General features: G+C 41.2%; 1 protein-coding gene across 4 annotated transcripts in view; it reads right to left on the bottom strand.

The window, feature by feature from the left end:
- LOC135984850 (sodium channel protein type 5 subunit alpha-like) overlaps nucleotides 1–22,484 on the bottom strand; it is a 226,460-nt gene that overhangs the window by 40,108 nt on the left and 163,868 nt on the right. For 3 of the 4 annotated variants that reach the window (XM_065627523.1, XM_065627521.1, XM_065627520.1), the window contains exons 18-21: nucleotides 21,716–21,862; nucleotides 14,840–14,960; nucleotides 4,548–4,702; nucleotides 217–390 (exon numbers count right to left, since the gene is read on the bottom strand). In XM_065627523.1, the coding sequence (XP_065483595.1) occupies nucleotides 217–390; nucleotides 4,548–4,702; nucleotides 14,840–14,960; nucleotides 21,716–21,862 (597 nt within the window). The remainder of the gene's footprint in view (nucleotides 1–216; nucleotides 391–4,547; nucleotides 4,703–14,839; nucleotides 14,961–21,715; nucleotides 21,863–22,484) is intronic. The other variant, XM_065627522.1, reaches the window with a different exon arrangement.

Here is a 22,484-nt window from a genome sequence, read left to right as displayed (position 1 = left end):
AACAACACGAAGTGATCTCTGCTTTGGCATGCTGGCTTTTGGGGATGCACAGTTTTGTATCAATTCTGCAGACCTCCTTGGAGGTTTGCCTAAGGTTGTTGCTTAGAATGAGTGGCAGCTGTCATTTTGCAAAAACAAAGCTGACAAACAACAGCTCGTTCTTATGCATTATAAAACCCAACACAAGAAGCATTGTAGTTCCAAAATGATACTTACATCTACAATTAGGAAGTCAAGCCAGCACCAGGCATTGGTGAAATACTTCTTGAAGCCGTAAGCCACCCATTTCAGGAGCATTTCCAAGACAAAGATGTAAGTGAATATTTTGTCAGCATAATCCAGCATAGTTTTTATATTCTTTCTGTCTTCGAGGTAAATATCTTCAAAAGCCTGGAAGTAAAAAAAATTGATCTTCTAAGCTGTGTTAGAAAGCATCGGTGCTGCACTTCAGGTCTAGAGTATTATTTGATGGGATATCACATACCGTCTGTGATTTCTGATACATCGTAATGTTACCATCAGGATGAGTGCACAGGCACAAATAGGACTGACCCTGACCTGAAAGAGATCTGTTCAGCTTTCCGTTATAATGGACATATGCTCCGCTGTCTCTCTCTCCAGCCTCTACTGATCAGACATCCTTTGGGTGTAAGAATGGCTCAAGCATCCTAAATTTGAAAACATGAATCTGTGAGCAGGGGCCACCCCAAGCAGCCCAAGGACATCCTGCCTCAGGTCCCGTCAGCTGTGCCACTGCTATCGGGACACCTCAGATGTCCCAGGTCATAGGACACCTGCTTTTAGGAGGCAGAATCCAACCTTTACATTTAGCCAAATACATATTATTGCTAATGGTGACAAATTGGGTTATTAACCTGCTTACGCCTGCGTTATAGAGGACCAGAGTTCCCTGGCTTCTCTTCAGCCATCACATTTCAGGTAGCTACAACTATCTGCCTCAAGAAATGCTTATCATTATTCACTTAACAGAACAATTATGTTTTAAAGGTCAAGGGATCTATCTACCCATCTCATCTGTCTCTCTAATCTTATGCAGGGCATCATCAAAGGAAGTTCAGTATCTGTATCAAGTACAAGCAACTTAATAGCCCCTTTAAAATATTTAAGATATAAAACAATATGCCTACTAAAAGAAAACAAATAAAATTGCCTCATGTTTAGCTTTCACTTTATAATGTACGTCAAATAAAATGCAGGATCCTAGTGTCAGGGTTGCATATATACATCCCGTTGGGGGGTTTCTAAGTCGAGCAGTGGTTACGATCTGCTTCCCCAGCTACTCTCGCGACTGTCATCACACAAACTGCTCTCGTATCCCTGTAACCTGGATAACCCAAGCTTCGATATCTCACCCTCATCCCGCTGCGTGACCCAGAGCACTTGGCAGCCAGACACAACATTATTTGAGAGGGTCTGTGCTAATTGTCTTAATTATCTGCATTTACATATTTCAAGATCTGTAGCTACTTTCTGAGGAACTTCAAAAAGTTAGCAAACACCCAGTGCCTGGAGATAGAAGAAGCGTGTTAGTTGTCACTCAAGCAGTCACACTGCTCTTTTGCCTGCCAAGGAACAGTAATTAAACTGACAAGAAAAGCTCTGGCAGCCTGTGCCAAAGCTTGTCCATTTGTCCCCACACTTTGGGGTGACGTTTTCACTGCAACTCAGTCTCCTATCTTGCCTTCAAAAATGATATTTCAAGAGTGTGAAAGAGCTGTTGGAGAAAGCCACATAAAGCAATACATAGAGAGACTGGAGTTTATCACTTCTTGTAGGGGCTCACTCACTTTGTCAGATGACTTGCTGTACTTTGCAATTACTGCAAAAATAACAACAAACTATTTATAGTGATTTCCTCCTCTCCCTCCTTTGCTCTCCCTATTTTCTACTAGCTTGTCAAAAAGTACATCGTGTTTTGTCTACTAAAAGCACACTGCGAGTCAGGAAGCAGCTTAATAAAGGATGAAAAATACGCTACCTGCACGCCTCAGGTGCACTGTACTTCTGCACGAGCTATGGATATTACCCAAATGACAAAACTCTGGTGCTTTGCATATTTTGCATGGTGGCAACGGATGAAATCTTTGCATTACAAAACATCATTAAGGGTTATTTCTTCTGCTTTGCTTTCTGTGTTAAAAATGAATTAAACTGGATACCTGCAGTGTTATCTACAATTACTATTAAAACACAGGCTCCAAGTTTGGGTGCTTATTGCTTAAATGCATAAGAAGGGGCTTTGGATCGTTTGCAGTAAACTACAGATATATTCTGGTGGTTAAACTACCACAGACAAATATATATTGGCTTTTAAACTCCCTTAAGAATGTAGCATGTCCCAGGGATGTAGCCAGGTAAGCTCAGTTTTTGGAAGAGCTCACCCTAGAATAACAGAAAAAAACCCCATTGTGTTGCCTCTGACATCTCCAGTTAAAATACTGAAGCGCAGTGCTGACATGTGAGAAAATGCAGCATAATTTACCCTTATACAGAATTGCACTGGCTAAATTGAAAATTGCAATAAGTAAATGAAAGCATGCAATGAAAATTAAATGAGATTTATATAGCAGTGTTCAGTATCTAAGGCACCTTTAATTACATATGTAAGGAAATGTATCCGTCTAAAGTATATTATAGCAAGCGATGTGCCCCCTTTAAAATGTGTTAAAAAATTAACATGCTGATTCTCAAGCTGGTGCAAGAACTGTCAAACTCCATTGATTTAAGCAAAGCTATGACAATTTTAAGCAGCCTACTATTTACCCAAGTTTTTCAGCCTCTTGCTTTTCACAATAAAATAAAATCCCCTGCTTGAATTTTCAGCCCGTCCCTGGTGGACCTGGAGAACAGTCCATTCCTTTCCTTTTTGCATCAACATTTATGTATTTCCCCCTCCTTGTCTCCCTGCAGAGACTTTCTTTAAACTACATAAACTCAGTACTTCTGTGTTTTCCTCTCTTTTTTTTAGGCCACTGGTAATTCGTGTTGCTCTCCTCTGGAGCTTCTTCAATTAGCCCTTGTCTTTCCCAAAGTGCAATGCCCAGAGCTGAAGCCAGTGCTCCAGCTGAGTCCTCCTTGATGCCAACTGGAGTGGAAGAACATGCTTATTTGTACAGCCCAGTGGGGTGTTTGGCTTTTGTGCGGTGCCGTGGTGTAGTTTACTCTATCCTGTTTGTTGCCTGTTCTCTCTCCAGCTCTTTTTAGTAAATCTGTTACCTTAACAATCACCCTGCGTCATGCCTTTGTGCCTGTGATTATTCCTGATGAGGTGAAGCAGGCACCTTTCTAAGATGATGTTCCTCTTACTAAGGTAGATTGATCTGTTTCGCTCAAGTTAATCCTGACCTCCAGAAATACACGGATAACCTGTCCAAACGTGGCACTGCCTGCAAATTTAGTAGGTGTATTTCTTACTCCATCCCAGAGCAGAAGACTGGTAACCACCAGACCAAAGCCTGGAGAACTCTTGGGGTATCCCTTTGCCCCACGCCTGGATAAAAACCTGGGAGAAATCCCACCAACTTCAGTGACATTCCTGACATGTAAATGAGCAATATAAATACATGCTGCCATCACTACAAAGAGTCCAGGGCTGATGATACAGAGAGGGTAATCCCAGGACACAGTGGGGTCTCAGGAGGAGAGGATCCTTATCAGAGTCCTGGGCAATGACCAACTAGCCTCCATACATACACACTCATCTGTGCAAGGAAGGTACAGTGTTCTAACCTAAAGTGTATTCAAAATATGACAGGCACTCATTAGGTCGATGGGTAGCACTGATTCAGTGCTCCCTGCAACTCTATGATTTTGCTCTGCTGGTTACAAAATGCTTTGAAAAAAAAAAAGAAAAAGAAAAAGAAAAAGAAAAACAAAAAGAAAAAGAAAAAGAAAAAGAAAGGAAAAAGAAAAAGAAAAAGAAGAAAGGAAAAAAAAGAAAAGGAAAAAGAAAAGCAGAGGAAAGGAAAAAGCAAAGGAAAGGGAAAGGAAAAAGGAAAGCAAAAAGGAAAGGAAAAAAGAAAGGAAAAGGAAGAGAAAAAGGAAAGGAAAAAGGAAAGGAAAGAGGAAAGGAAAAACAAAAGGAAAGGGGAGGGGAGGAGAGGAGAAAGGAGAAAAGAAAGAGAGGAGAGGAAAGGGAGAGGGAGACGGAGACGGAGAGGGAGAGGAGAAAAGAGAAGAGCAGAGCCATCCCTGGAGGAAAATACAAGCCTCCAGATGGGAACTACCATGGTGCAGTCATGGGATGCTGCAGTAGTAACTCTGGGATACTCCTCACACAGACTTCCTTAAGGATTTGCTTTTCAAAACATGTGCACTTCATAATTTTATGTTATAACAAAAGGAAGTTTCCCACCATATGGTAAAGACAGGTAAAATCAGAAAAGCAGAAAGCTCATTTTAGCCCCAAATGTGCTTTGCTTTGAGAAATGATTGGCAAGGGCTCATAAGATCTTAGCTAACTAGAGAACACCTTCTATGAGACCCATGTGCACTTCCAACCAGCTAGGAAATCCTGTTGTATTTACCAGGGCTCCGCTGCTCAGCAGGATCATGAATATGATGAAAGTTTCAAACCAGTTGTGTTCAACGATTCTGTAGCAGGTTTTCCGCAGCCTCCACCAAATTTTGCCTGGAAATTTTGTGATGTCCACTAAACAGCATGGGAAGAATCGCACGCACACTGAAAAGGAGAAAACCAGAAACAAAGCAATTGTTTAAAAAGCCCTTTTAATTCTCAAAGCTGCAGTAAGGAGCTGCTAAATGACATTTCTTCTAGCAACAAACTATTGCACGGAGTCTTTCCTTCCCTGTTTTTCTCACCAATCTCTTCTAGTCTGCGTTCCATTTTCCCCTCTTACTCCTCTATTAAAAAACATACAAAATGGCTTAAAATGTGTCCCAGTGATTTCTTCCAATGTTTTAATGATACAGAGTATCTTGGCCAGGAGTCACCAGTGCCCCAGGTTGATCACATTGTGTTACCTGAGCTCAGGCAACACCCTTGATCAGGACTAATGACTCTAGCAGGGCATTACGGATAGTTTCCACATCCTTTTGAATGGAGGAAGGATATTTTCTTGGTACTACGATACCACTACAACTACTGATTAAAAGTGGCAATCCTATGAAAGCAACATGAAGGGAAGAGGTGCAACACTGCGGATGGGACCAATGTGCTGAAGAGACTCAAACAGCAAAACCAGGAGCAGATTTTGATCTCTTGGACTCTCATGAGCTTAAACGAGGCATGAGAACAACTTTGGAAATATATTTAGGCTGCTAAATTCCCTTTGGTGTCAGTAGAAATTTCGACATCCAGTCCACAGCAGGTTTCCCACTGATGCTTCATAGCATTTTTTGACCTTAGTGACAAATACTGTGTGATAGCTGAATGTTGTGGTGGTAATGGAGACCACACAAGGATTCCTGATAGGCAAAACCGTGGCCAGTTTTTGTTTCCTTGGCAACATTTATTTACTATAGCAAAAGCATATTGTCACTGGTAATAGACAGATCCATCTTTCCCATTTAAAAAAGCACCATGTGCATTGCCTTGTGCTGGGTAAGAACCTAAAATTGTGTGAGAGGACACCCTGGTAAGCAGGACGTGTGCTTTTCCAGGCTGGCCATTCAGCCTTCTGTTGGATATTTTGACTCAAATTTCACAACATTTACTCATAAGAATGACCCTCAGAAACCAGTTTATTTCTAAAAAGTAAGCATATTGCCCAACATTCAATCCATGTGTTTTATAGACTTAGCTATGAAGGTTTATCAGTCTCATCATGAGAAAAAAAAAATCACAGTCCAACTGCTTCCGCAGCTGGAAGGTGTCCAAGATCACTAACATGTCTTGAAGCACACAACAGCTGTTTGGAAGCTACAGGAGAGGACATCTCACTATGGTGATGTAATACAAGTAGAAATAATATTTAGGCAAGGAAGCTGGGGAAGGAAAGAGGGTGAGTGCCAAGGTTACGCAGGCAGCAGATGCTGCTAATTCAAGGTGGCATAACTGAGGCGCTTGAGCTGCATGTGATATGTGAGGAGATAAAGTGCCGCTCTTGGGATGCTGGGATTCCCAAGTAGCTGGATGTGAGGCTGTGCTGGCAACAGGCTCTGCCAGGACGAACAGACCTAGTAAGTCTCTGGTCCTCCTGGCATCTTCTGTGAGTTTTTATTATCCTAGATCCCTGCTATGCGGCAGAACTGTAGGATGTTTCATACGTGAACCACTCCCAGAGCTCCCCTTTCTCTCTCATTTCTGAGATTTTGGTTAGGTGTTGGCTCCTGGCTGTATGAGGTTTTTGTATGGGACTAACGGGACACTAAAGGATAGGGAAATCCCAGATGGACAGGGAACTGCTGGAGAGAGTCCAGCGCAGGGCAACGAAGATGCTGAAGGGAGTGGAGCATCTCCTGTGTGAGGAAAGGCTGAGGGAGCTGGGGCTCTTGAGCTGGAGAAGAGGAGACTGAGGGGTGACCTCATCAATGTTTATAAATATAGAAAGGGTGGGTGTCACGAGGATGGAGCCAGGCTCTTCTCGGTGACAACCAATGATAGGACAAGGGGTAATGGGTGCAAACTGGAACAGAAGAGGTTCCACTTTAAATTGAGAAGAAACTTCTTCTCAGTCAGGGTGACGGAACACTGGAACAGGCTGCTGGAACACTGGACCAGGCTGCCCAGGGAGGTTGTGGAGTCTTCTTCTCTGGAGACATTCAAACCCGCCTGGACACCTTCCTGTGTAACCTCATCTGGGTGTTCCTGCTCTGGCAGGGGGATTGGACTGGATGATCTTTCGAGGTCCCTTCCAATCCCTAACATTCTGTGATTCTGTAAAACCATTTATGCAAAGGTAATGGGACAGTGACACACATAACTACCTGTCCTCTACATGCCTGCATCACACAGACCCACACCAGTTCCCAGTTTGCCATGGTATTCTGGAATTCAGAGAAATTCTGGGCTCAGTTGAAATATACTGAATTAATCAAACTATTTGAGAAGAACATAATGCTAGGAGAAGACAGAAATGTAAGAACGAGCTCTCTGTGTATTTGTAGGTCAGGTGCCACTCTGGCAAAGGCAAGTCCTATCCTTCCAAGCACTTCAATCCTAAACACCAAAGAATCATAGCAAGTGATAAAAGGATATCATATTAATCACTACTTTTTGCTAAAACTGGTACACTGCTCATAGATGGTCACGTGTGTGATTTGGGTATATTTTAGGAAGTTGGTAAATGGAATAGACATCAGGCATGCAATACTGCATGGTACCAGGATCCCTGAGCTGTAGTAACATCATATGAGCTAACGCATACAGCAGCTCTGTTTAGAGATGCCCATGCAGCATAGACCCACCAGCATGACATGACCAAGGGGGTTATTAGTTGCATCTCTTAGCAGTGCTACCAGAAAACTCTTCCACTACTTCTCACCCCAGAACTTGTATGGTCATTACCCTCTTTCAGGTGTCTGGTCCACACTCTGCGCTGTTACACAGGTACACTGGCCACCTCATTGTCAACTCAGCTCTGGATCAGGAAGACCAAAGTCTTGAGCTCATATCCCTCATTCGTCAATTCTAATGAGCAGATTTTTCACTACATGAGTGTGGATTTCTCCTGTTAGGCAGAAATCTCCCTTTTTACTGGAAGCTGGAAGGGCTACGAAGTTGGTCAGGGCTACAAAGTTGGTGAAGGGTTTGGAGAAGAAGCCGTAGGAGGAGCGGCTAAAGTCACTTGGTTTGTTCAGCCTGGAGAAGAGGAGACTGAGGGGAGAGCTCATGACGGCTCCAGCTCCTCACACGGGGAGGAGGAGGAGCAGGCACCAAATTCTTCTCTTCAGTGACCAACGACAGAACCCGAGGGAATGGCAGGAAGATGTGCCAGGGGAGGTTCAGGTTGGACATGAGGAAAAGGTTCTTCACCCAGAGGGTGCTGGACACTGGAACAGGCTCCCCAGGGAGGTGTCACGGCCCCAACCTGACAGTGTTCAAGAAGAGACTGGACAACGTCCTCAGACACATGGTATGACCTGTGGGGGTGTCCTGTGCAGGGACAGGAGCTGGACTCGATGATCCTTGTGGGTCCCTTTGAACTCAGGACATTCTATGATTCCATAAGTAACCACTGCTTCTAGCAGAACAAATTTTCCATGAGCCTACCTTGTTCACATAAACAGTTTGAATTTGGGGGAAAAAAGCAGTTTTGGTTTGTTCTTTTTTTTCTGACTTAGAACATTTGTCCAGAAACCTTGCTCTCTTTTCTCCTAAGTTACTTCCTGCATGGCTAGTTGGCTTTTTGGTCTCTTAGATGAATGTCTGGGCTCAGCTAGTAACAGGAATGACGTGCTCTGTCATGCTCTTACAGAGTAGAAATGCTCTGTAAGTACAGTTGGAAAAGGTTAGGGTCTTCAGGGAAGTGGGTTTTCCCCATTGTAAGACAGTTGGATGAATCATTCCCCAGAGGAATCTGCCTTTTTCTTTCTGCTACACAGGGAGCCTACGTGACTACCTGAGCCCAGTCACAGCTAAAATTAGGGGATCACCTTCAAGTTAAACACTAATGAGCAGGGCACCATGAGTTCCAAAGTCACTCCATTGGTGACAGAAAATACTTACAAAATGATATAAACAGGCTATTGCTGATTCAGTCAGCTTCCATCTGATAATCTACAGGTATTTTTAAAGACAGAAAGCCAACTAGGACCACTAATGATATTTTTTGAATGCTCTTTGATGGCGTTCATGCAATTCCGATCTGAAAAAAGTAGTCCTGGTTACTGACAGTAATACCTTGAAAAATCCAAAATAGCTTCTCGGATGAGTCAGCTCAAAATCACAGCGCTATTAAATCCCATGCTTTTGATTGGTCTCAATTCAGAAATGTTTAGATCAGATTCTGATACAATTACTAATGTCAAGTAGCACTTTTGTGAATAATCATGCTGGCTGCATTTCAGATGAAATGCTATATTTAACTATTCATAAATCAAACAGGAAAAAAGAAAACTGAAAGAAGAAAAGAAAACTGACCACAAATGAGACTTTTAATGAATTAGTAAAGAACTATTTCCATTTCAAATTTTCTGATTTCCCTCACTGACTGTTATTAGGCTCTGGTAGCCTACTGTTGTGGTAACACTGACCCAAGCTCAAATGCTGAATTAGAGTTTCACAGAAAAAGTTTACCTGACCTTTGTCAGCATTCTAATAGTGGGGTTTTTATTCATTTTTCCATTTCTGTGGAATCAGAATATAAAAAACATTCCAATGTATCTAAGGCATGACCTGGTGAGCGCCTGAGGAATCGTAACTCCAATTGGCTTCTATAACAAGACAGGTGGTCAGCACAGCCCAGTTTCAGGTTTTGGAAGCTACTTTATCCACATGAAGAAGACTATTCATTAACACCTTTTAGTACATCAAGTGTCAGGGCAGGAATAAACCCTTTGGCATTTCTTCTAGCAGCATTACTCACACTGCTTTGTCTAATAGGTTTGTGTTATCCCCCTGAAATCAATGCTAATAAGGAACAGGTTGTGCAGAAGAAGCCGACCACCTTGTGATTTAGTCAGGACTTAGTTTTGCCACTGTAATTCATGTTGGGCTACATCTTTTTTGAGAGCAGACTAATTTCCACCATGGCCTTTTGGGTAGTAGGTTACTGCTCAACAGAAACACAGAACAGCAGAGAAAGTCACTCCGAAGGGCTGAGTTATTTGCCGGTAAATCAGTGAAGCCGCATCAGTGGTCAACTTGTCCAAGATCAACGTCTGTTTTCGATTCTCATTTGAACATTATATACCAATTGTCATGAAACTGAGACCTATTTACCAAGAAACCTCTCTAAATGCTTCTGTTTACCATTACATTATTTACTTTTTGTTTGGTTTTCATAACAAGGGACTTATTCCCTTCAGTCACTGGGGTGTCCTATAGCACAAGCACAAATTACAGATTAAAATGTGTCCACTGCAGGTATGACAGAGAAATCTCTTACTTGAGCATCTGCCTCAATGATTAGCAAGTCACTAAAAAAAAAAAAAAAAGCCAGGAGGAGTTTAATTTACAATGCATTTTGTGTAAATATTCCTTGGTTCCACATTCACATTTTCTAGCCTGGTGCATTATTATAATCATGGAGCTGTTAGACTTGATTGCATTACCTTGGTGCATTGGGAAAAAAATCTCTTTGTAAATGTGGGAGCTATACTGCAAAAACTTCATCCTGCATGCATGACAGCCAAGACTATTGATTTCAGACTTACGAGTAAAGGCTTTACAAATGCTCTGCTTGTTCACACAAATATATACATTTAAATTTACATAAAGTTATTAAATATGTTTCGGATGGATTGGGCTGCAGATTCTCTTCAGTAAACCAGGAATACCAGTTCATTTCTTCTGTACTGTGGTCCAGTAAATCTGGTACCTTATGTTCAAACTGCAGTAATTTTTTTACTACCTTTAAACAGGAGTTTCCAATTATTGGAACGTTCATTTTTAGAACAAAACAGTATTTTGCTTAGCTTTGAATCCTGCTTACAGCATTGCTTGGTTTGACACAAATACAGCTTTCTCAGCGTAAACTCAAGCAGGTAGGTATTCATAATATGGTTTTAATATATATATACCTGCCAAGCTGGGTTTCTAATGATCAGTCTGGTTAGCTGTGTATGCTGAAGCAAGAAAGTAAGCTGGGCTGTAGTCCCTTTGTAAGATCCTGGCTGTCTCCCCATGCTGGAGGGAACATGATCTCTGCAGACTCTCCTTATTTAACCCTTTTCTTGTCTTCTGGTCCCATTAACCCATTGGCACGCATGGCTGGGTTTTGTACTCCGCAGCTCTAGGGCAAACATGGAAGAGATTTGCCACTGCTTTCTCCAGAATTCAGGTACCTGAGACACACATGGAGATGTGAGCCCTTTTCTTGTGTCATACAACCAGGTGCTGCCAAGAGAAAATCTGACAAATCCAGTCTGCCAGGTGTTTTTACTCTTCCGAGGGCTTTGCAAAGGTACATTTCTTGTTTATTTGCTGCTCCTCAAAACACATCCTCTTGGAAGGCACTACAAATGATGGTGTGATGCCTTGAAGCAAAGGCAGTGGGCAACCTGGCCTACCACCGATGTCAACCCTGCTTTGAGTGAGGGGGTGGACAAGTTGAAATCTAGAAGTCTTGGCCAACCTGAATTAATATAATTCTGTACATGCAATGGGACTGTAGACGTCTGCTGATGTCCGAAAAGTGTATACAAAAAAATACTTGCATGCCCTTCCTGTCGCAAAAATACAACCTATCTCAGGTACTATGGCTACAGGAAAAAGATACTTTAAAACTTGGTTTTGTTCCATGATTTCTCTCTAGGATGACAATTAACACATTTTGTTGGGTTGGGTTTGGTTTTACTCAGCTTTAAACATCATCTGGTTGTTGTCCCTGTAGCTTAGTTTAGATTTGTTCAGTTTAACGGTCTATTTTTGCTCCTCTTCACTTTTTTATTTCTAACCAGCCGCCAAGTGTGGTTGGGAAGGGCATGACGCAAATCCCACCATTAATCAGAGTAACTTCACTTTAGCACATGGCATTTTCCAGCTGCGATAATTGCTCTTACATCGTCACATGAAAAATGGGGTTTGGGCGTCCTCAGTGTCACGAGTTGCGATCAATCGCGCATTGAGCAAGGTAGCTCATTCTCGCACGAACATCTGATGATACTCCTTTGAAACCTTTGCCAGCGGGCTATGTCCGGGGAATTACGCTTGAGGACATGGTGAAAACTTTCTCCTATTAGGGTCTGGGAGAGAGGAGCATGCTGGGGCCAGGGGGTTCTCTTTGGATGACCTTCTGTGAGACATAGAAGATAATGTCCAAACAGATAGCAATTTTTGATGGAGAGAACGCATACCAATGGAGGTAACAGGACCAGAGTGTTGCAAGGCATCTGGAGGAAAAAATACCCAAATAGCTGGCATTGGCTAGATGTTGCCTTCCCATCAAGCGGCAACAAGAATGATCTCTCCATTTCTATCAGTTTTTTCCCAGCAATTACTTGCTAGCTGCCAGACCCATGACCCTACCTTGGCTTCACATTTCCCGACCGAATAATATTCCCCATTGACCCTAATCAAAGCTATTTTGAGATGATAACGAATTAATAAGTCTCCCCAAGAAAAACAACCTATGGCTTATCTGGGTCACCCAAGTCCTGGAAAACTGTGACCTCAGCAAACTTTCAGTAACTATTTCAAGAACATGCATTATCTTCATTGCCTTTGTTATCTGAAAAAGGGGGCCGAATCCGGAACATATTTGTTCAGGACATAACCTGTGCTGGATGTGTTTAGAAATGTCATAGTTTGAATTTAGATAGCTGGTGACCTAACAGGGTGCAAACTTAACCCTTCCTCTCACTCCTCCTCTTCATCTCACCTAATCTCCTTCTTTCACAAATACTAGCTGGTCGTTCTCCCAAAAATACCAAATATTGCTGTATCTATAAAAAGCCAGTAAAGGCAACACTAGATAAACTTGCCCAGTGCATGTCCTTCAATACTTCCATTTTACTATTGTATAAACTTGTCATATCTTTGCTAACTAGACTGTTTTTTCTTGGCTTGTTTTTTAACTAGACTGAACTTCATAAGGTTTAATTGCAATGGTGAATTTGGCTAAAAAATATAGGAAAACACTCTGTTTCTCTGCATAAATAAAACCAAATATTAATGTCGTTTCACTAAGAACCACTTGGACTTTCAGTTTATGGCACTTTGACTTGAAATTTCATGAGTGAACATTTGCATGTTAAGTTTATGCATTTTTGCCAAATCCATGAGGAATGTGATGACATTTAGCCTACACGGTAGCCTCTAAAAAATCTGCATTGATACGTGCTGCGCAGAAAGGCAGAGCAGATATGTCGGGGAGGACATCACCTGCAACTTCATCCCCAGTGCCCCGGGACACGCTGCACTGGGCCAAGGGCTGGGAGCGGGTTCTCCTTCCATTCCTAGTCAGAGCTCAAGGCTCAGCTGGTTGTACCGTGGGAGAAAAGGAGAACACCCTGACCTGAATACATAATGGTGCAGAACTAGGAGAGATGAGGAATAAAGGGCAAAAGAGAGGAGATGCTCAGGGGGAAGGAAGCAGGAGCCAGCAGGGCGGGTGTAATCCAGGGCAAGCTTGGGGTTCAGCCCACACCACGTTTGTTTCTACATTTCTCTGATGCCAGGATGACGGGTGGGCTTTAAAAGTGGATTAATGCTTCCACTGATCCATCTGGAAGAGCAGCACTTGCTACCCTCTGATCCACTGATAGCAGTGGAAAAGACCTGGCAGACTAGGTTGGTACTCATGTGGTCCTCCAGGATGGAGTTTCAGGCAGTTCTGGTTATTTTAAGACAGAGCAAATTACCGAGTGCTACTCCTCTGGGAATGAATCAGGGCCGTGCACTGAATGAAGTGATGGGTTGCAGGATGTCTGCTTATTTCTTTTAAAAATTGGAAGGTGACCATCTCCAAGCACAGTTTCACAATTTGTAAACTGGCATCTGTCTAGCATCAGTCTTACAGCACTGGCTCGTTTAAGCAATTACAATATAATTTCTCACTTTGCAGTGCACAACATAGATTGCTGCTCAGTAGCCTCATTAACAAATATATTTTGAAAGAATGAAAACACCAGATCTAATTTCTAAATGTTATTGTATGGGCCAGAATAGATATACCATGCTTTCTCGCATCAACTGCATTAATTTTTGGCTGCTGCTTTTAAGCAGAGCTGCCAAAAAAATGTTTAGATCCTAGGGACATTTGTAAGCCCTGCAGGGCTCCCTTACCTCATTCAATCATCTTTCTCACACATATAGAGATGCACATTTTTGCTGACTTCAGGGGCATTCATATACCCAGCAAATCATCTCTGTCTGATCCCATCTGAGCAGCTCTGTTTTTATTTATAATAATACTTGAATTTTCAAGGGAATATACTAACATTCAGCTAACCCTGTTTTTCCTAACCCAGATTTAAAGGAAAATGAGGGAACAGGCTGAAATAATATTTAGAATAAAACTCACTCTGAGAAGAAATAACTTAGGATGTTATTCACCTTATAGATTAACTTTTAAAATAGATCTTCTGATGTAGCTGGGTTTTAAACCTGTGTTTTGGAGCAGGCTGGTGTTAACAAATTAATAAAACGATGGTGCATTTCAGCATTAAGAGAGTTACGTAGATGTGAGTTGTTATCTAAAGTAAGTAAAATACCCTTTACATAGCACATCCCTGTTCAGATGAAGGTTACTGGACATGCTAATCTTAACAGCCTTTAAAATAAATGGAAGAGGGTCCCTGGGACTCATGAATGCTCCAGACAGTTTCTGTTAACTGCCTATATACACTTAAGCAACAAAAACTTCCTGATCTGGTCAGTTCTCTACCAAATTTGATCATGCACACATATTAACAGGCAAAAATCTTCTTTAGCCAAGTGAGAAAAATCAACATTTAAAAAAGCCCAAACCCTTTATGGCACAAATTATGATTAAAAAAAGCCCAGCACTTTAGAAGCTGCATAGCCTTTTAGAGCACGCTTTTGGCGTATCTCACCTTGGAAATCCAAAGACTAATGATAACAAGTGATTCTGAGTGTGCGTTTGGAACATTACAGTACCTAAGAAATGAAGTGCACCCCGTGAAATGCTACTGCCAGCAGTCAGAGCAACGTGGTGTGAAGGTGGAGAAACGTTCACTAAGAGATGAGAAGGCTTCTTGCCTCAGCACTGCAGTGAAATACACAGGCCCTTACCTTCGGGGAAGCAATCTTCAGGCTCCATCAGCTCCTCAGCAAACTCAGGGATCTGCTCCAACAGTTCTGCAGGATTTGTCAAATCCACTGTGCTGCCTTCAGAAAGACTGATTTCATCAAGCTTGTTGTCAACAAGAGCAAAGATGAGGAAAACAAATTGATCAATCGCCCCGAAGGAAGTAGCTGAGTTGTTATTCCACTAACCAATATCCCAGCTAAAGCCACCACAACAGAGACATCGCCATGCATTCCACATGATGCCCACTCCTTGAGTGACAGCTCTGCCTACGCTGCGGTGAGCTAACAGTTCAACAAGAACAACAACAAAACGTTAACATATAAAACTTACATTTTAGAACAAAAGAGAAGCAAACCGTGTAAAGAGACTAAACAGCCATTGAATATTAATGGTAGCTGGAAGCTTGGAATGATGGAACCACTCATGATTTTAAGGCTTGTGCATCCTGAAGGCTCACACCTTCAGATGGGGGGGACCAGAAGTGAGACCTAGCTCCTGAAACACTGAAGGATGAATCTGATGACCCGTGTTGCGTTCCTGTCTCTGGATCCTCATTCTTCAAGCTCCTCATCCATGGCTGATGGGTGAAACCTGCACCTTGTCAGCCAGGACCACGCTCTGCTCCCTGCGGCCACAGCTTCTCCTCTGAGATGAACAGAAGTCCTTCTGTCACCAGGGCCTGGCCACACGATGCTACAGGCGCACATATTTGAGAGGGCTCTTCCACCTGCCTGACTTGTTCCCACCACACCTTGCCTTTTGGTCACACGCTTCTGCTCTCAAGGTGACGTAGCAGGAGGGACACATGGCTTTTGAAAGCCTTTCAGAGGCTCTATCACTTGCCTGAAATATTTCATACCACCATCTTAGGTGCATTGTTTAAATTCAGTGTTTCTCAAATCCTCTGCAAAAGGAGGACAAGAATATTCATGCTCCCTGAAGCATTGGTTGTCTTATCTATTTAGAGCAGGAACACTCAAGTAGATGTGGGTAAAAATTTATGGGAAATATATTATTCTAAAATTTTTTTAGAGGTTGAATTTGCTATTAGAAGAGAAATGATGCATGATTAAATAACTCACCCAACTATGAAACAGAAAATTCATTTCAGGCCAAAACTTTCTTTTAAGATAATCAAAACATTTTCTTTAGAAGAAAAAAGGAATTTTTTGCCATATTTTATTTTACTAGTCAAAATAAAAGATTTCTATTTTGTGTTAATCTAAAATTATATTTTACTTGATTATTCAGCTTGGCCACTAAAGTGAAAGATTTGCCAAGCCCTGCTCAGAGTTTGTTTCTGACTGTACTAGAGCACTATCTGGCATAAGTGAACACCACCAAAACTGGTATCTTCTATTGGTCATATTTGTTAACTGTCATATTCTGTTCTCTGAGTACCTATTGAAATATTTTCATGCTTTATCTTGCAATACTATTGTCTTCATTCAAAAAAAAAAAAAGAGGACAATAATACTTACCCATGCTTTTAAACAACCTGTGAGAGTTATATGAGAGATGGCATGTACATATAAAATATTATTTTCATGAGGATGATGGTGATGGAGTTGGAGAATAGGTATAGCTTTAGATATTCATTATTAATGTGAAAATGGGCCCTCTGTTTTTCAGTATACACAGTCGATGCAAAATTTATAGCTGAATTCAGAGAAATGCTGAACCTGGGGTAAAATGGGAAAGATTGACCATTCCAGCAATGCTTGCAAGCAGGGATGGAAGCTACTTGTTTGCAATTAGCTGCAGCATCCAGAAGGTCATAATCTTGGCTAGGGTTTTTAATGCTCTACTCAAAAGGACTGCAAACAATCGAGAAGAGACCTTTTAAAAAGAGAGTTACAACAGAAAGCACAGGTCAAAGTCATGGATAAAGCTTCTAAAAAAATCCATATTCAGAATGCAACTGCTGAACAGAGCCCATTTTCTGCAGACTACCAACTGTATATGATGGCAGAAAAAATGTCATACCAAGTTTTAGCACAGTCAGAACTTTCTGATACTGTTCATTAGAGAATGCATTTAGTCATTATCTGCTCTGTTATGAAGACGTGAAAACACAGATCACCAAAATAGTCTTAAATCATACACAGCTGTAGGATGTAGAAAATAGAGGTTCTAAGGAGAAAAGAAGCCTTGTTGAACATAATTCTTACCAACAGACAGAAAGGAAAGTGTGAGAACGTCAGTTCGATAGCATTGTCAATGAGAGAGCTGAATTTAGCAGAGACAGGTTAGGAAATTCACAGAACACAATATGGTGCAATGTAATAGACTACAGGGAAAACATCTTAAAGAATCAAGAATTCTTGAGAGTTATTTATTGGGAAGAGTTTTCAGAAAATATTAGAATCCATTAGCATCAAAAGGGAAAGGAGGAACATGCAAGACAAAACAGGATTTCTTCTGGAAAGCTTTCAAAGAAGAAGAGGCAGCAAGCATGGATTAGGAAAACACAGGACAAAGGTTTGAGGGTTCAAACTTAGACTCAAAAAAGAACCACACATGTGAGAGAGGAGAGAAAGATTAGGAAAGCTTGTAGGTAAAACGCAAAGGTTACTCTTTGCCAGAAAAGTTCAAGGGATTAAGAAGGTTTCCATGAAATCAGTAATGGAAAGAAAAGAGCTACAGACATAACAACAATTGATGAGGGAGATGTAATTAATCAAAATTCAGTTGCCTGAGAAAATAAACTCTTTTTAAAAGAATCCCACAAGGCAATCAATAAAAAGAGGTGGGGGGAACCTGTTAGAATTCATACAAACGTAAGTAGGGAAATATCTAGAAAGCCTGAAATGTGCAAATCAGCAGATCCAGACAAGGCACATTGCAGGGCATAAAGGGATCCCATACACCAAGGTAACACACCATTAGCGATCAATAGTGAGTGCTCATGGAAAACTGGAAACAGCCCAGGAGAGCAGCAATAAGTAAACACAATACTGAGCTTAGAGAAGAGGAAAAAGGAACAATCATGGGAATCACAGATCACTAAGCCTGTGATTAAAGTAAATTAAATAAAGACTCGGAGGAGAAAAGGAGAGTGCCTTCTCAGAGTGAAATGTCATAGAGGCATAAAGGCAGCAAGGTTCTCCTGTATGCTAGGGGTACTGTGCGCAAATGGGGTGCAAAGAGGCCAAAAGAAGGCAAAAAGGAAAAATATTGAATCTCCTGTTTCTTGGAATGAGTGGAGGAAGTGTGCTAGGCAGAGATGACGGGATCTATCACAAGCCCCTTTGGGAGACCTCCCACTAGTACATAAATTCATGCTGCAAAGGGTAGTTTTTCATGAGTTTCTGGGTGAAGTGGTTGTTTTAAATACCTGGACAGGGCTTTCACAGCCACTGCTTCTGTCTGTAATAGTGGCAAATTGATTGAATTTTGGGGTTGACATATGCAGGGACAGGAGCTGGACTCCATGATCCTTGTGGGTCCCTTCCAAATCAGGACATTCTATGATTCTATCTGAATGGGTTTTTCAAAAATCCTTTAGCGGTGAGATGCTGAAATCTCATTGAAAGTTGATGTTTGCTCAAGGCTTAACTCTTATCACCCTTTCCACTCTCCCTCACCTCTGAAGATCACAGCCTTAATCTATCAAATTGACATATGATATATAAACCTTAAGAAAATATCTGGATACCTATTATAGAAAAGTCTACTTTTAAAATAAGTTGTAATTGGCTTGGATTCATCCGTTGCTGTGTGGAGAAAAGCCATCCTAAGGACCCAAATGTAACACAAAATCTGTCTTCAGAGGAGAAGGTCTGTAAGGATTAAAGTCAGCATTACGTTCAATAAAGATATGGGGGTACTGGCCGATACCATCCTCATGTTAGCTGATAACATTAACTCAGAGAGAGTATTGAAACTGAAGAGGCAGAAAAGAAAAGAGAGGGGAAACATGGAGAGAATACAGCAAAATGGGACTTGACTCAAAACAGTACAAATGAGAGAGTTCCAGGGAAATTTCAATAGAAATCCTGGAAACTTAGAGTAATATTAAAAAATCAGACATGATTTTGCAGTGGATATAACAATACAGAAAATCTATACGAAAGCATCATGTCTAGGTAATGAGATACTACTTCCTCTCTTCACACTTCTGTGGAAGTTGTATTTGGAATATTGTGCCTACTTCTTGGCAAAACGACTCCAGAAAGGAACAGTTGAGGGGCTTGCAAAAGAAATAAAAAAAAAAGTGAGACAAATGGCACAGAGATAGTCATTTAGAAGAAATAATGAAAGAAAAATGGCACGTGACTTCAAGGGGTAAGCCAAAGACAAAATGAAGCAAACAACAGTCTGTTAATTTAAGTGATATTAATTCATAAAAAGAAAATGATGGATATAATTGGTAAATGAGAGTAATGAAATGGTACTTTGAAAGAGAAAAGAAGAAAAAAGTGGGGGGCTGGTTATTAAGGCAATATAGCTAGCCATGAGGTTTTTTTCTAAGCAAACGAACTGTTCCCTTTGGTAAATGAAGAAATCTAAGTTGCCTGATACACTTAAAGGTAGATTCCACGAAGCTGTACAAAATATTTTGTGGGGCACTGTTTTGGCAGAGAAATCAACCAGTTTGTCCTCTGAGGTCTTATCCACCCGTGACATCAAGGATTTTATTTCTATGGTGTCTTTCTGGTGATTTATATAGGATGAATTTTTAATCATATAATGTATCCTTTACTGACATCAACAGTGTTTTATTCAGAACAGATTCAATGCTTCCTGCTATCGACTGAATCACTCACAGCCCTGCCTCTTGGGCATACCAGATCTGTTAAGTTACTTCCTCGCAGTTGCTGGCTTTATTTGGCTAGTCGCAAGTTCTTGGGACATTCATCAAAAAGATGATTAGAATGTCCTTGTGCGCCGGCACAAAGATTACTTCTGAATAGGAGGACTGTAAGTGTGTAACGTCCACATAAGATTTAGCCTTCAAAAATAGCATCCTTTGGGCTTTGCTCTTTCATGTTGGCATTCGTAGCCTCATGCGAACTTCCGTTTGACTTCAAGTCATCCCTGGATTATTGCCATATTCCTCCACCTCTTTCTAAGCAGCCACAAATAGAATCAATTATACTCTACTATAGAAAGGTGACATTTGTGTTCCAGGACCCTTTGAAAGTTGAGGGAGGAAATGGGGATTATTTCTTTATCACGATGTTGCTGAATATATCAAGGCTAGAATGTTCCTGACTTACCATGACATTTTGTTATAGCACTGAAAAAGGACATAGTTTTCCAGTCTCTGTGTTAAGATCACAGGGTTTATTTATCTCAACAAGACACTTAGATGTGAAGGAAACCTAATCTCCTGAGAGAAAAATTCCTGAAACGGTCCTCTAATTCCTCCTATTTATAATGCTTCATCTCATTATTTTAAAGTTTTGAGGTTCTTTGCTAAATGTACATATGCTTTTTTTCCCCCTAATCCTGGGATATCAAATATTTGAGTCTCCGTCTAAAGTTCAGGATCTTTTCTTGCTGAAGTTCAATATGCCAAGAAGTATTCTGGCAAGGAGTATTGCTCCTTAAAGAAATACTTCATGGCTTAGAGGATTTCTGGTTGTTACGGGTAGAATTTAGCTCACCTAAGTGTACAACTCATCTAGTTACCTTGGGTTCCCTTTGTAGTCAATAGAGAGAAACAGGCACTTTTGGAAGATGATTCATCTGACCTAGTTTAAATGTTGCTTTCAGACGGAGATGAGACACATTTGCCTAACTATGTTGGCTCCAGATCCCCATTGACTATAAAAGGGCCTCAGATGACAAGTTCAGATGCAGATGTCCACATTTAGTTCAGTAGATTCCAGCCCATATGACAATATGAATCAGCAGGCCTGGAGAAGATGAGCTCTGGCTCTGTGATGTTTCCTGTTGTCCTGTCAAGATTTCTCCACGGGATTGCTCCTGCTGGGCACAATCTTGCCATCAGTTTTATAGCAGAATTGGGAGACGTGTGATGCATGTGAATACTTTGTCACCCTTTCTCCTTCATTAATTCAGTCCCCCAAAACCACAACTGGTTCCAACCTCAAGGAGCTATGGAGTTCCCCAAAGTCCCAGAACATCACCCAAAACTTCCCATTCCTCCTTTCAAAGATGGGAATCCATGACTCTCTAATAACAGAAGGCAATTTTATGTCAATAAAATTCTAAATTGGGAAAAAACCCAACAAGTGAGCAAGAAGGATAAAGGGAATTTAAAGTCTGGAGTCACTCAGTGTACAGTACAAAGATATGCAGTTTTGATATTCATGTTTATAAGGACAACATAATCTTAAAAATTGAAAATAAACGTCAGTTTGCAGACATCAAGAAACAATGAGTGAACTGCACTTTGTCCATCATTAGCTGAATGATACCAAGGCTCAGTATTTAGCTAGTGTCTCCATGCCAGCTACTTAAATTGTGGCACCTTTCTTGGTTCTACACGCTAACAGGAAAATAAGCGGTAATCTGCAACAGACAGCAGATGCCCTCCAGTGAACTCAGTCAGCAGATGTCATTCTTAGAGCTACTTCTCGGTGGGAAAACACACACATATTTGCTCTTAAAATAAGACAGTAACATTATAGAAGATTTTGTGTTTTTTCAAAGTGTCTTGTAATCCCATCTCTATTTTCCAAGCTTTTCAATTATTTTTATGACAACAGAATCCTCTCTTTTCTTTACTAAGACTGTAATACCTAATACATACTATTGCTTTCCTACCACGGGACAAACATGTATTTTTTTACAAGCTATAAACGCAACATAAATCAGTGACATGCACTACGGAGCTGGTGCAACAGATTGCATGCAGTATCAGGTAGGAAAGTTGTTTCTGTTACCTCTGTTTTCCCTACTGGAGGTGGTGGCTCAGCCTTCAACTGCTTATCCATGTGCAACTCATTTAACTCTTCACAAATCTCAGAGTTCTGACTCCGGACGCCTGGGCTTTGGCATCGCTGCCCCCTCAGCTGCAGCTGTTTGTCCTGCTGGAAATAATCCTAGATGGGTTTATTTTCTTTTTCTTTGGTAGCATGCTTATTTCTTAAGAAGAGCTCCCCAGATAGAAGAGAAATAACCTGGACTACACTTGTCAGGGGATGACATCTTAAGGAAAATGGTAAGGAATAACATAACACAAGTTTATGCTGTAACTTTTGAGCTTTAGCAACTGGATATGTCAAAATATCTGGCTGTACAAAATGGAAATACAGATAGGCCAACTTTTTTTTTTTCTGAGCTGTTTTCACTGGGGTGGCAGGAAATTCTCTTGAAATTGCCATTTTGGTCATGGTTTTGAGACACAAACTTCCTCCAGTGACCCAAGGCACACAGAACGGAGCTTGCAGCTCAGTTGAATAACCAAGAGGTGTGCTCTGAAGTCGTACGATCATGCGGTGATACTTGATTTTACAGCTGGAGAAAGGCACGAGCACAATACCCAACGCTGTGCTACGAGTCTGCTTGGTACGGTATGGAAAAAGAAAAAACGCACTCAGAGGAGACAAGATACACATTGAAGGGGAGGAAAATGCAAAGTTCACTGGAAGAGATAAAAGGTATCTAAAAGTAAAAGTGGAATAACTGCAGGTAAACACATAAATGTAGGCA

This window comes from Caloenas nicobarica, chromosome 2 (genome assembly GCF_036013445.1).
Source record: "Caloenas nicobarica isolate bCalNic1 chromosome 2, bCalNic1.hap1, whole genome shotgun sequence".
NCBI lineage: Eukaryota > Metazoa > Chordata > Aves > Columbiformes > Columbidae > Caloenas > Caloenas nicobarica.
This window is presented reverse-complemented; position numbering and strand designations above follow the sequence as displayed.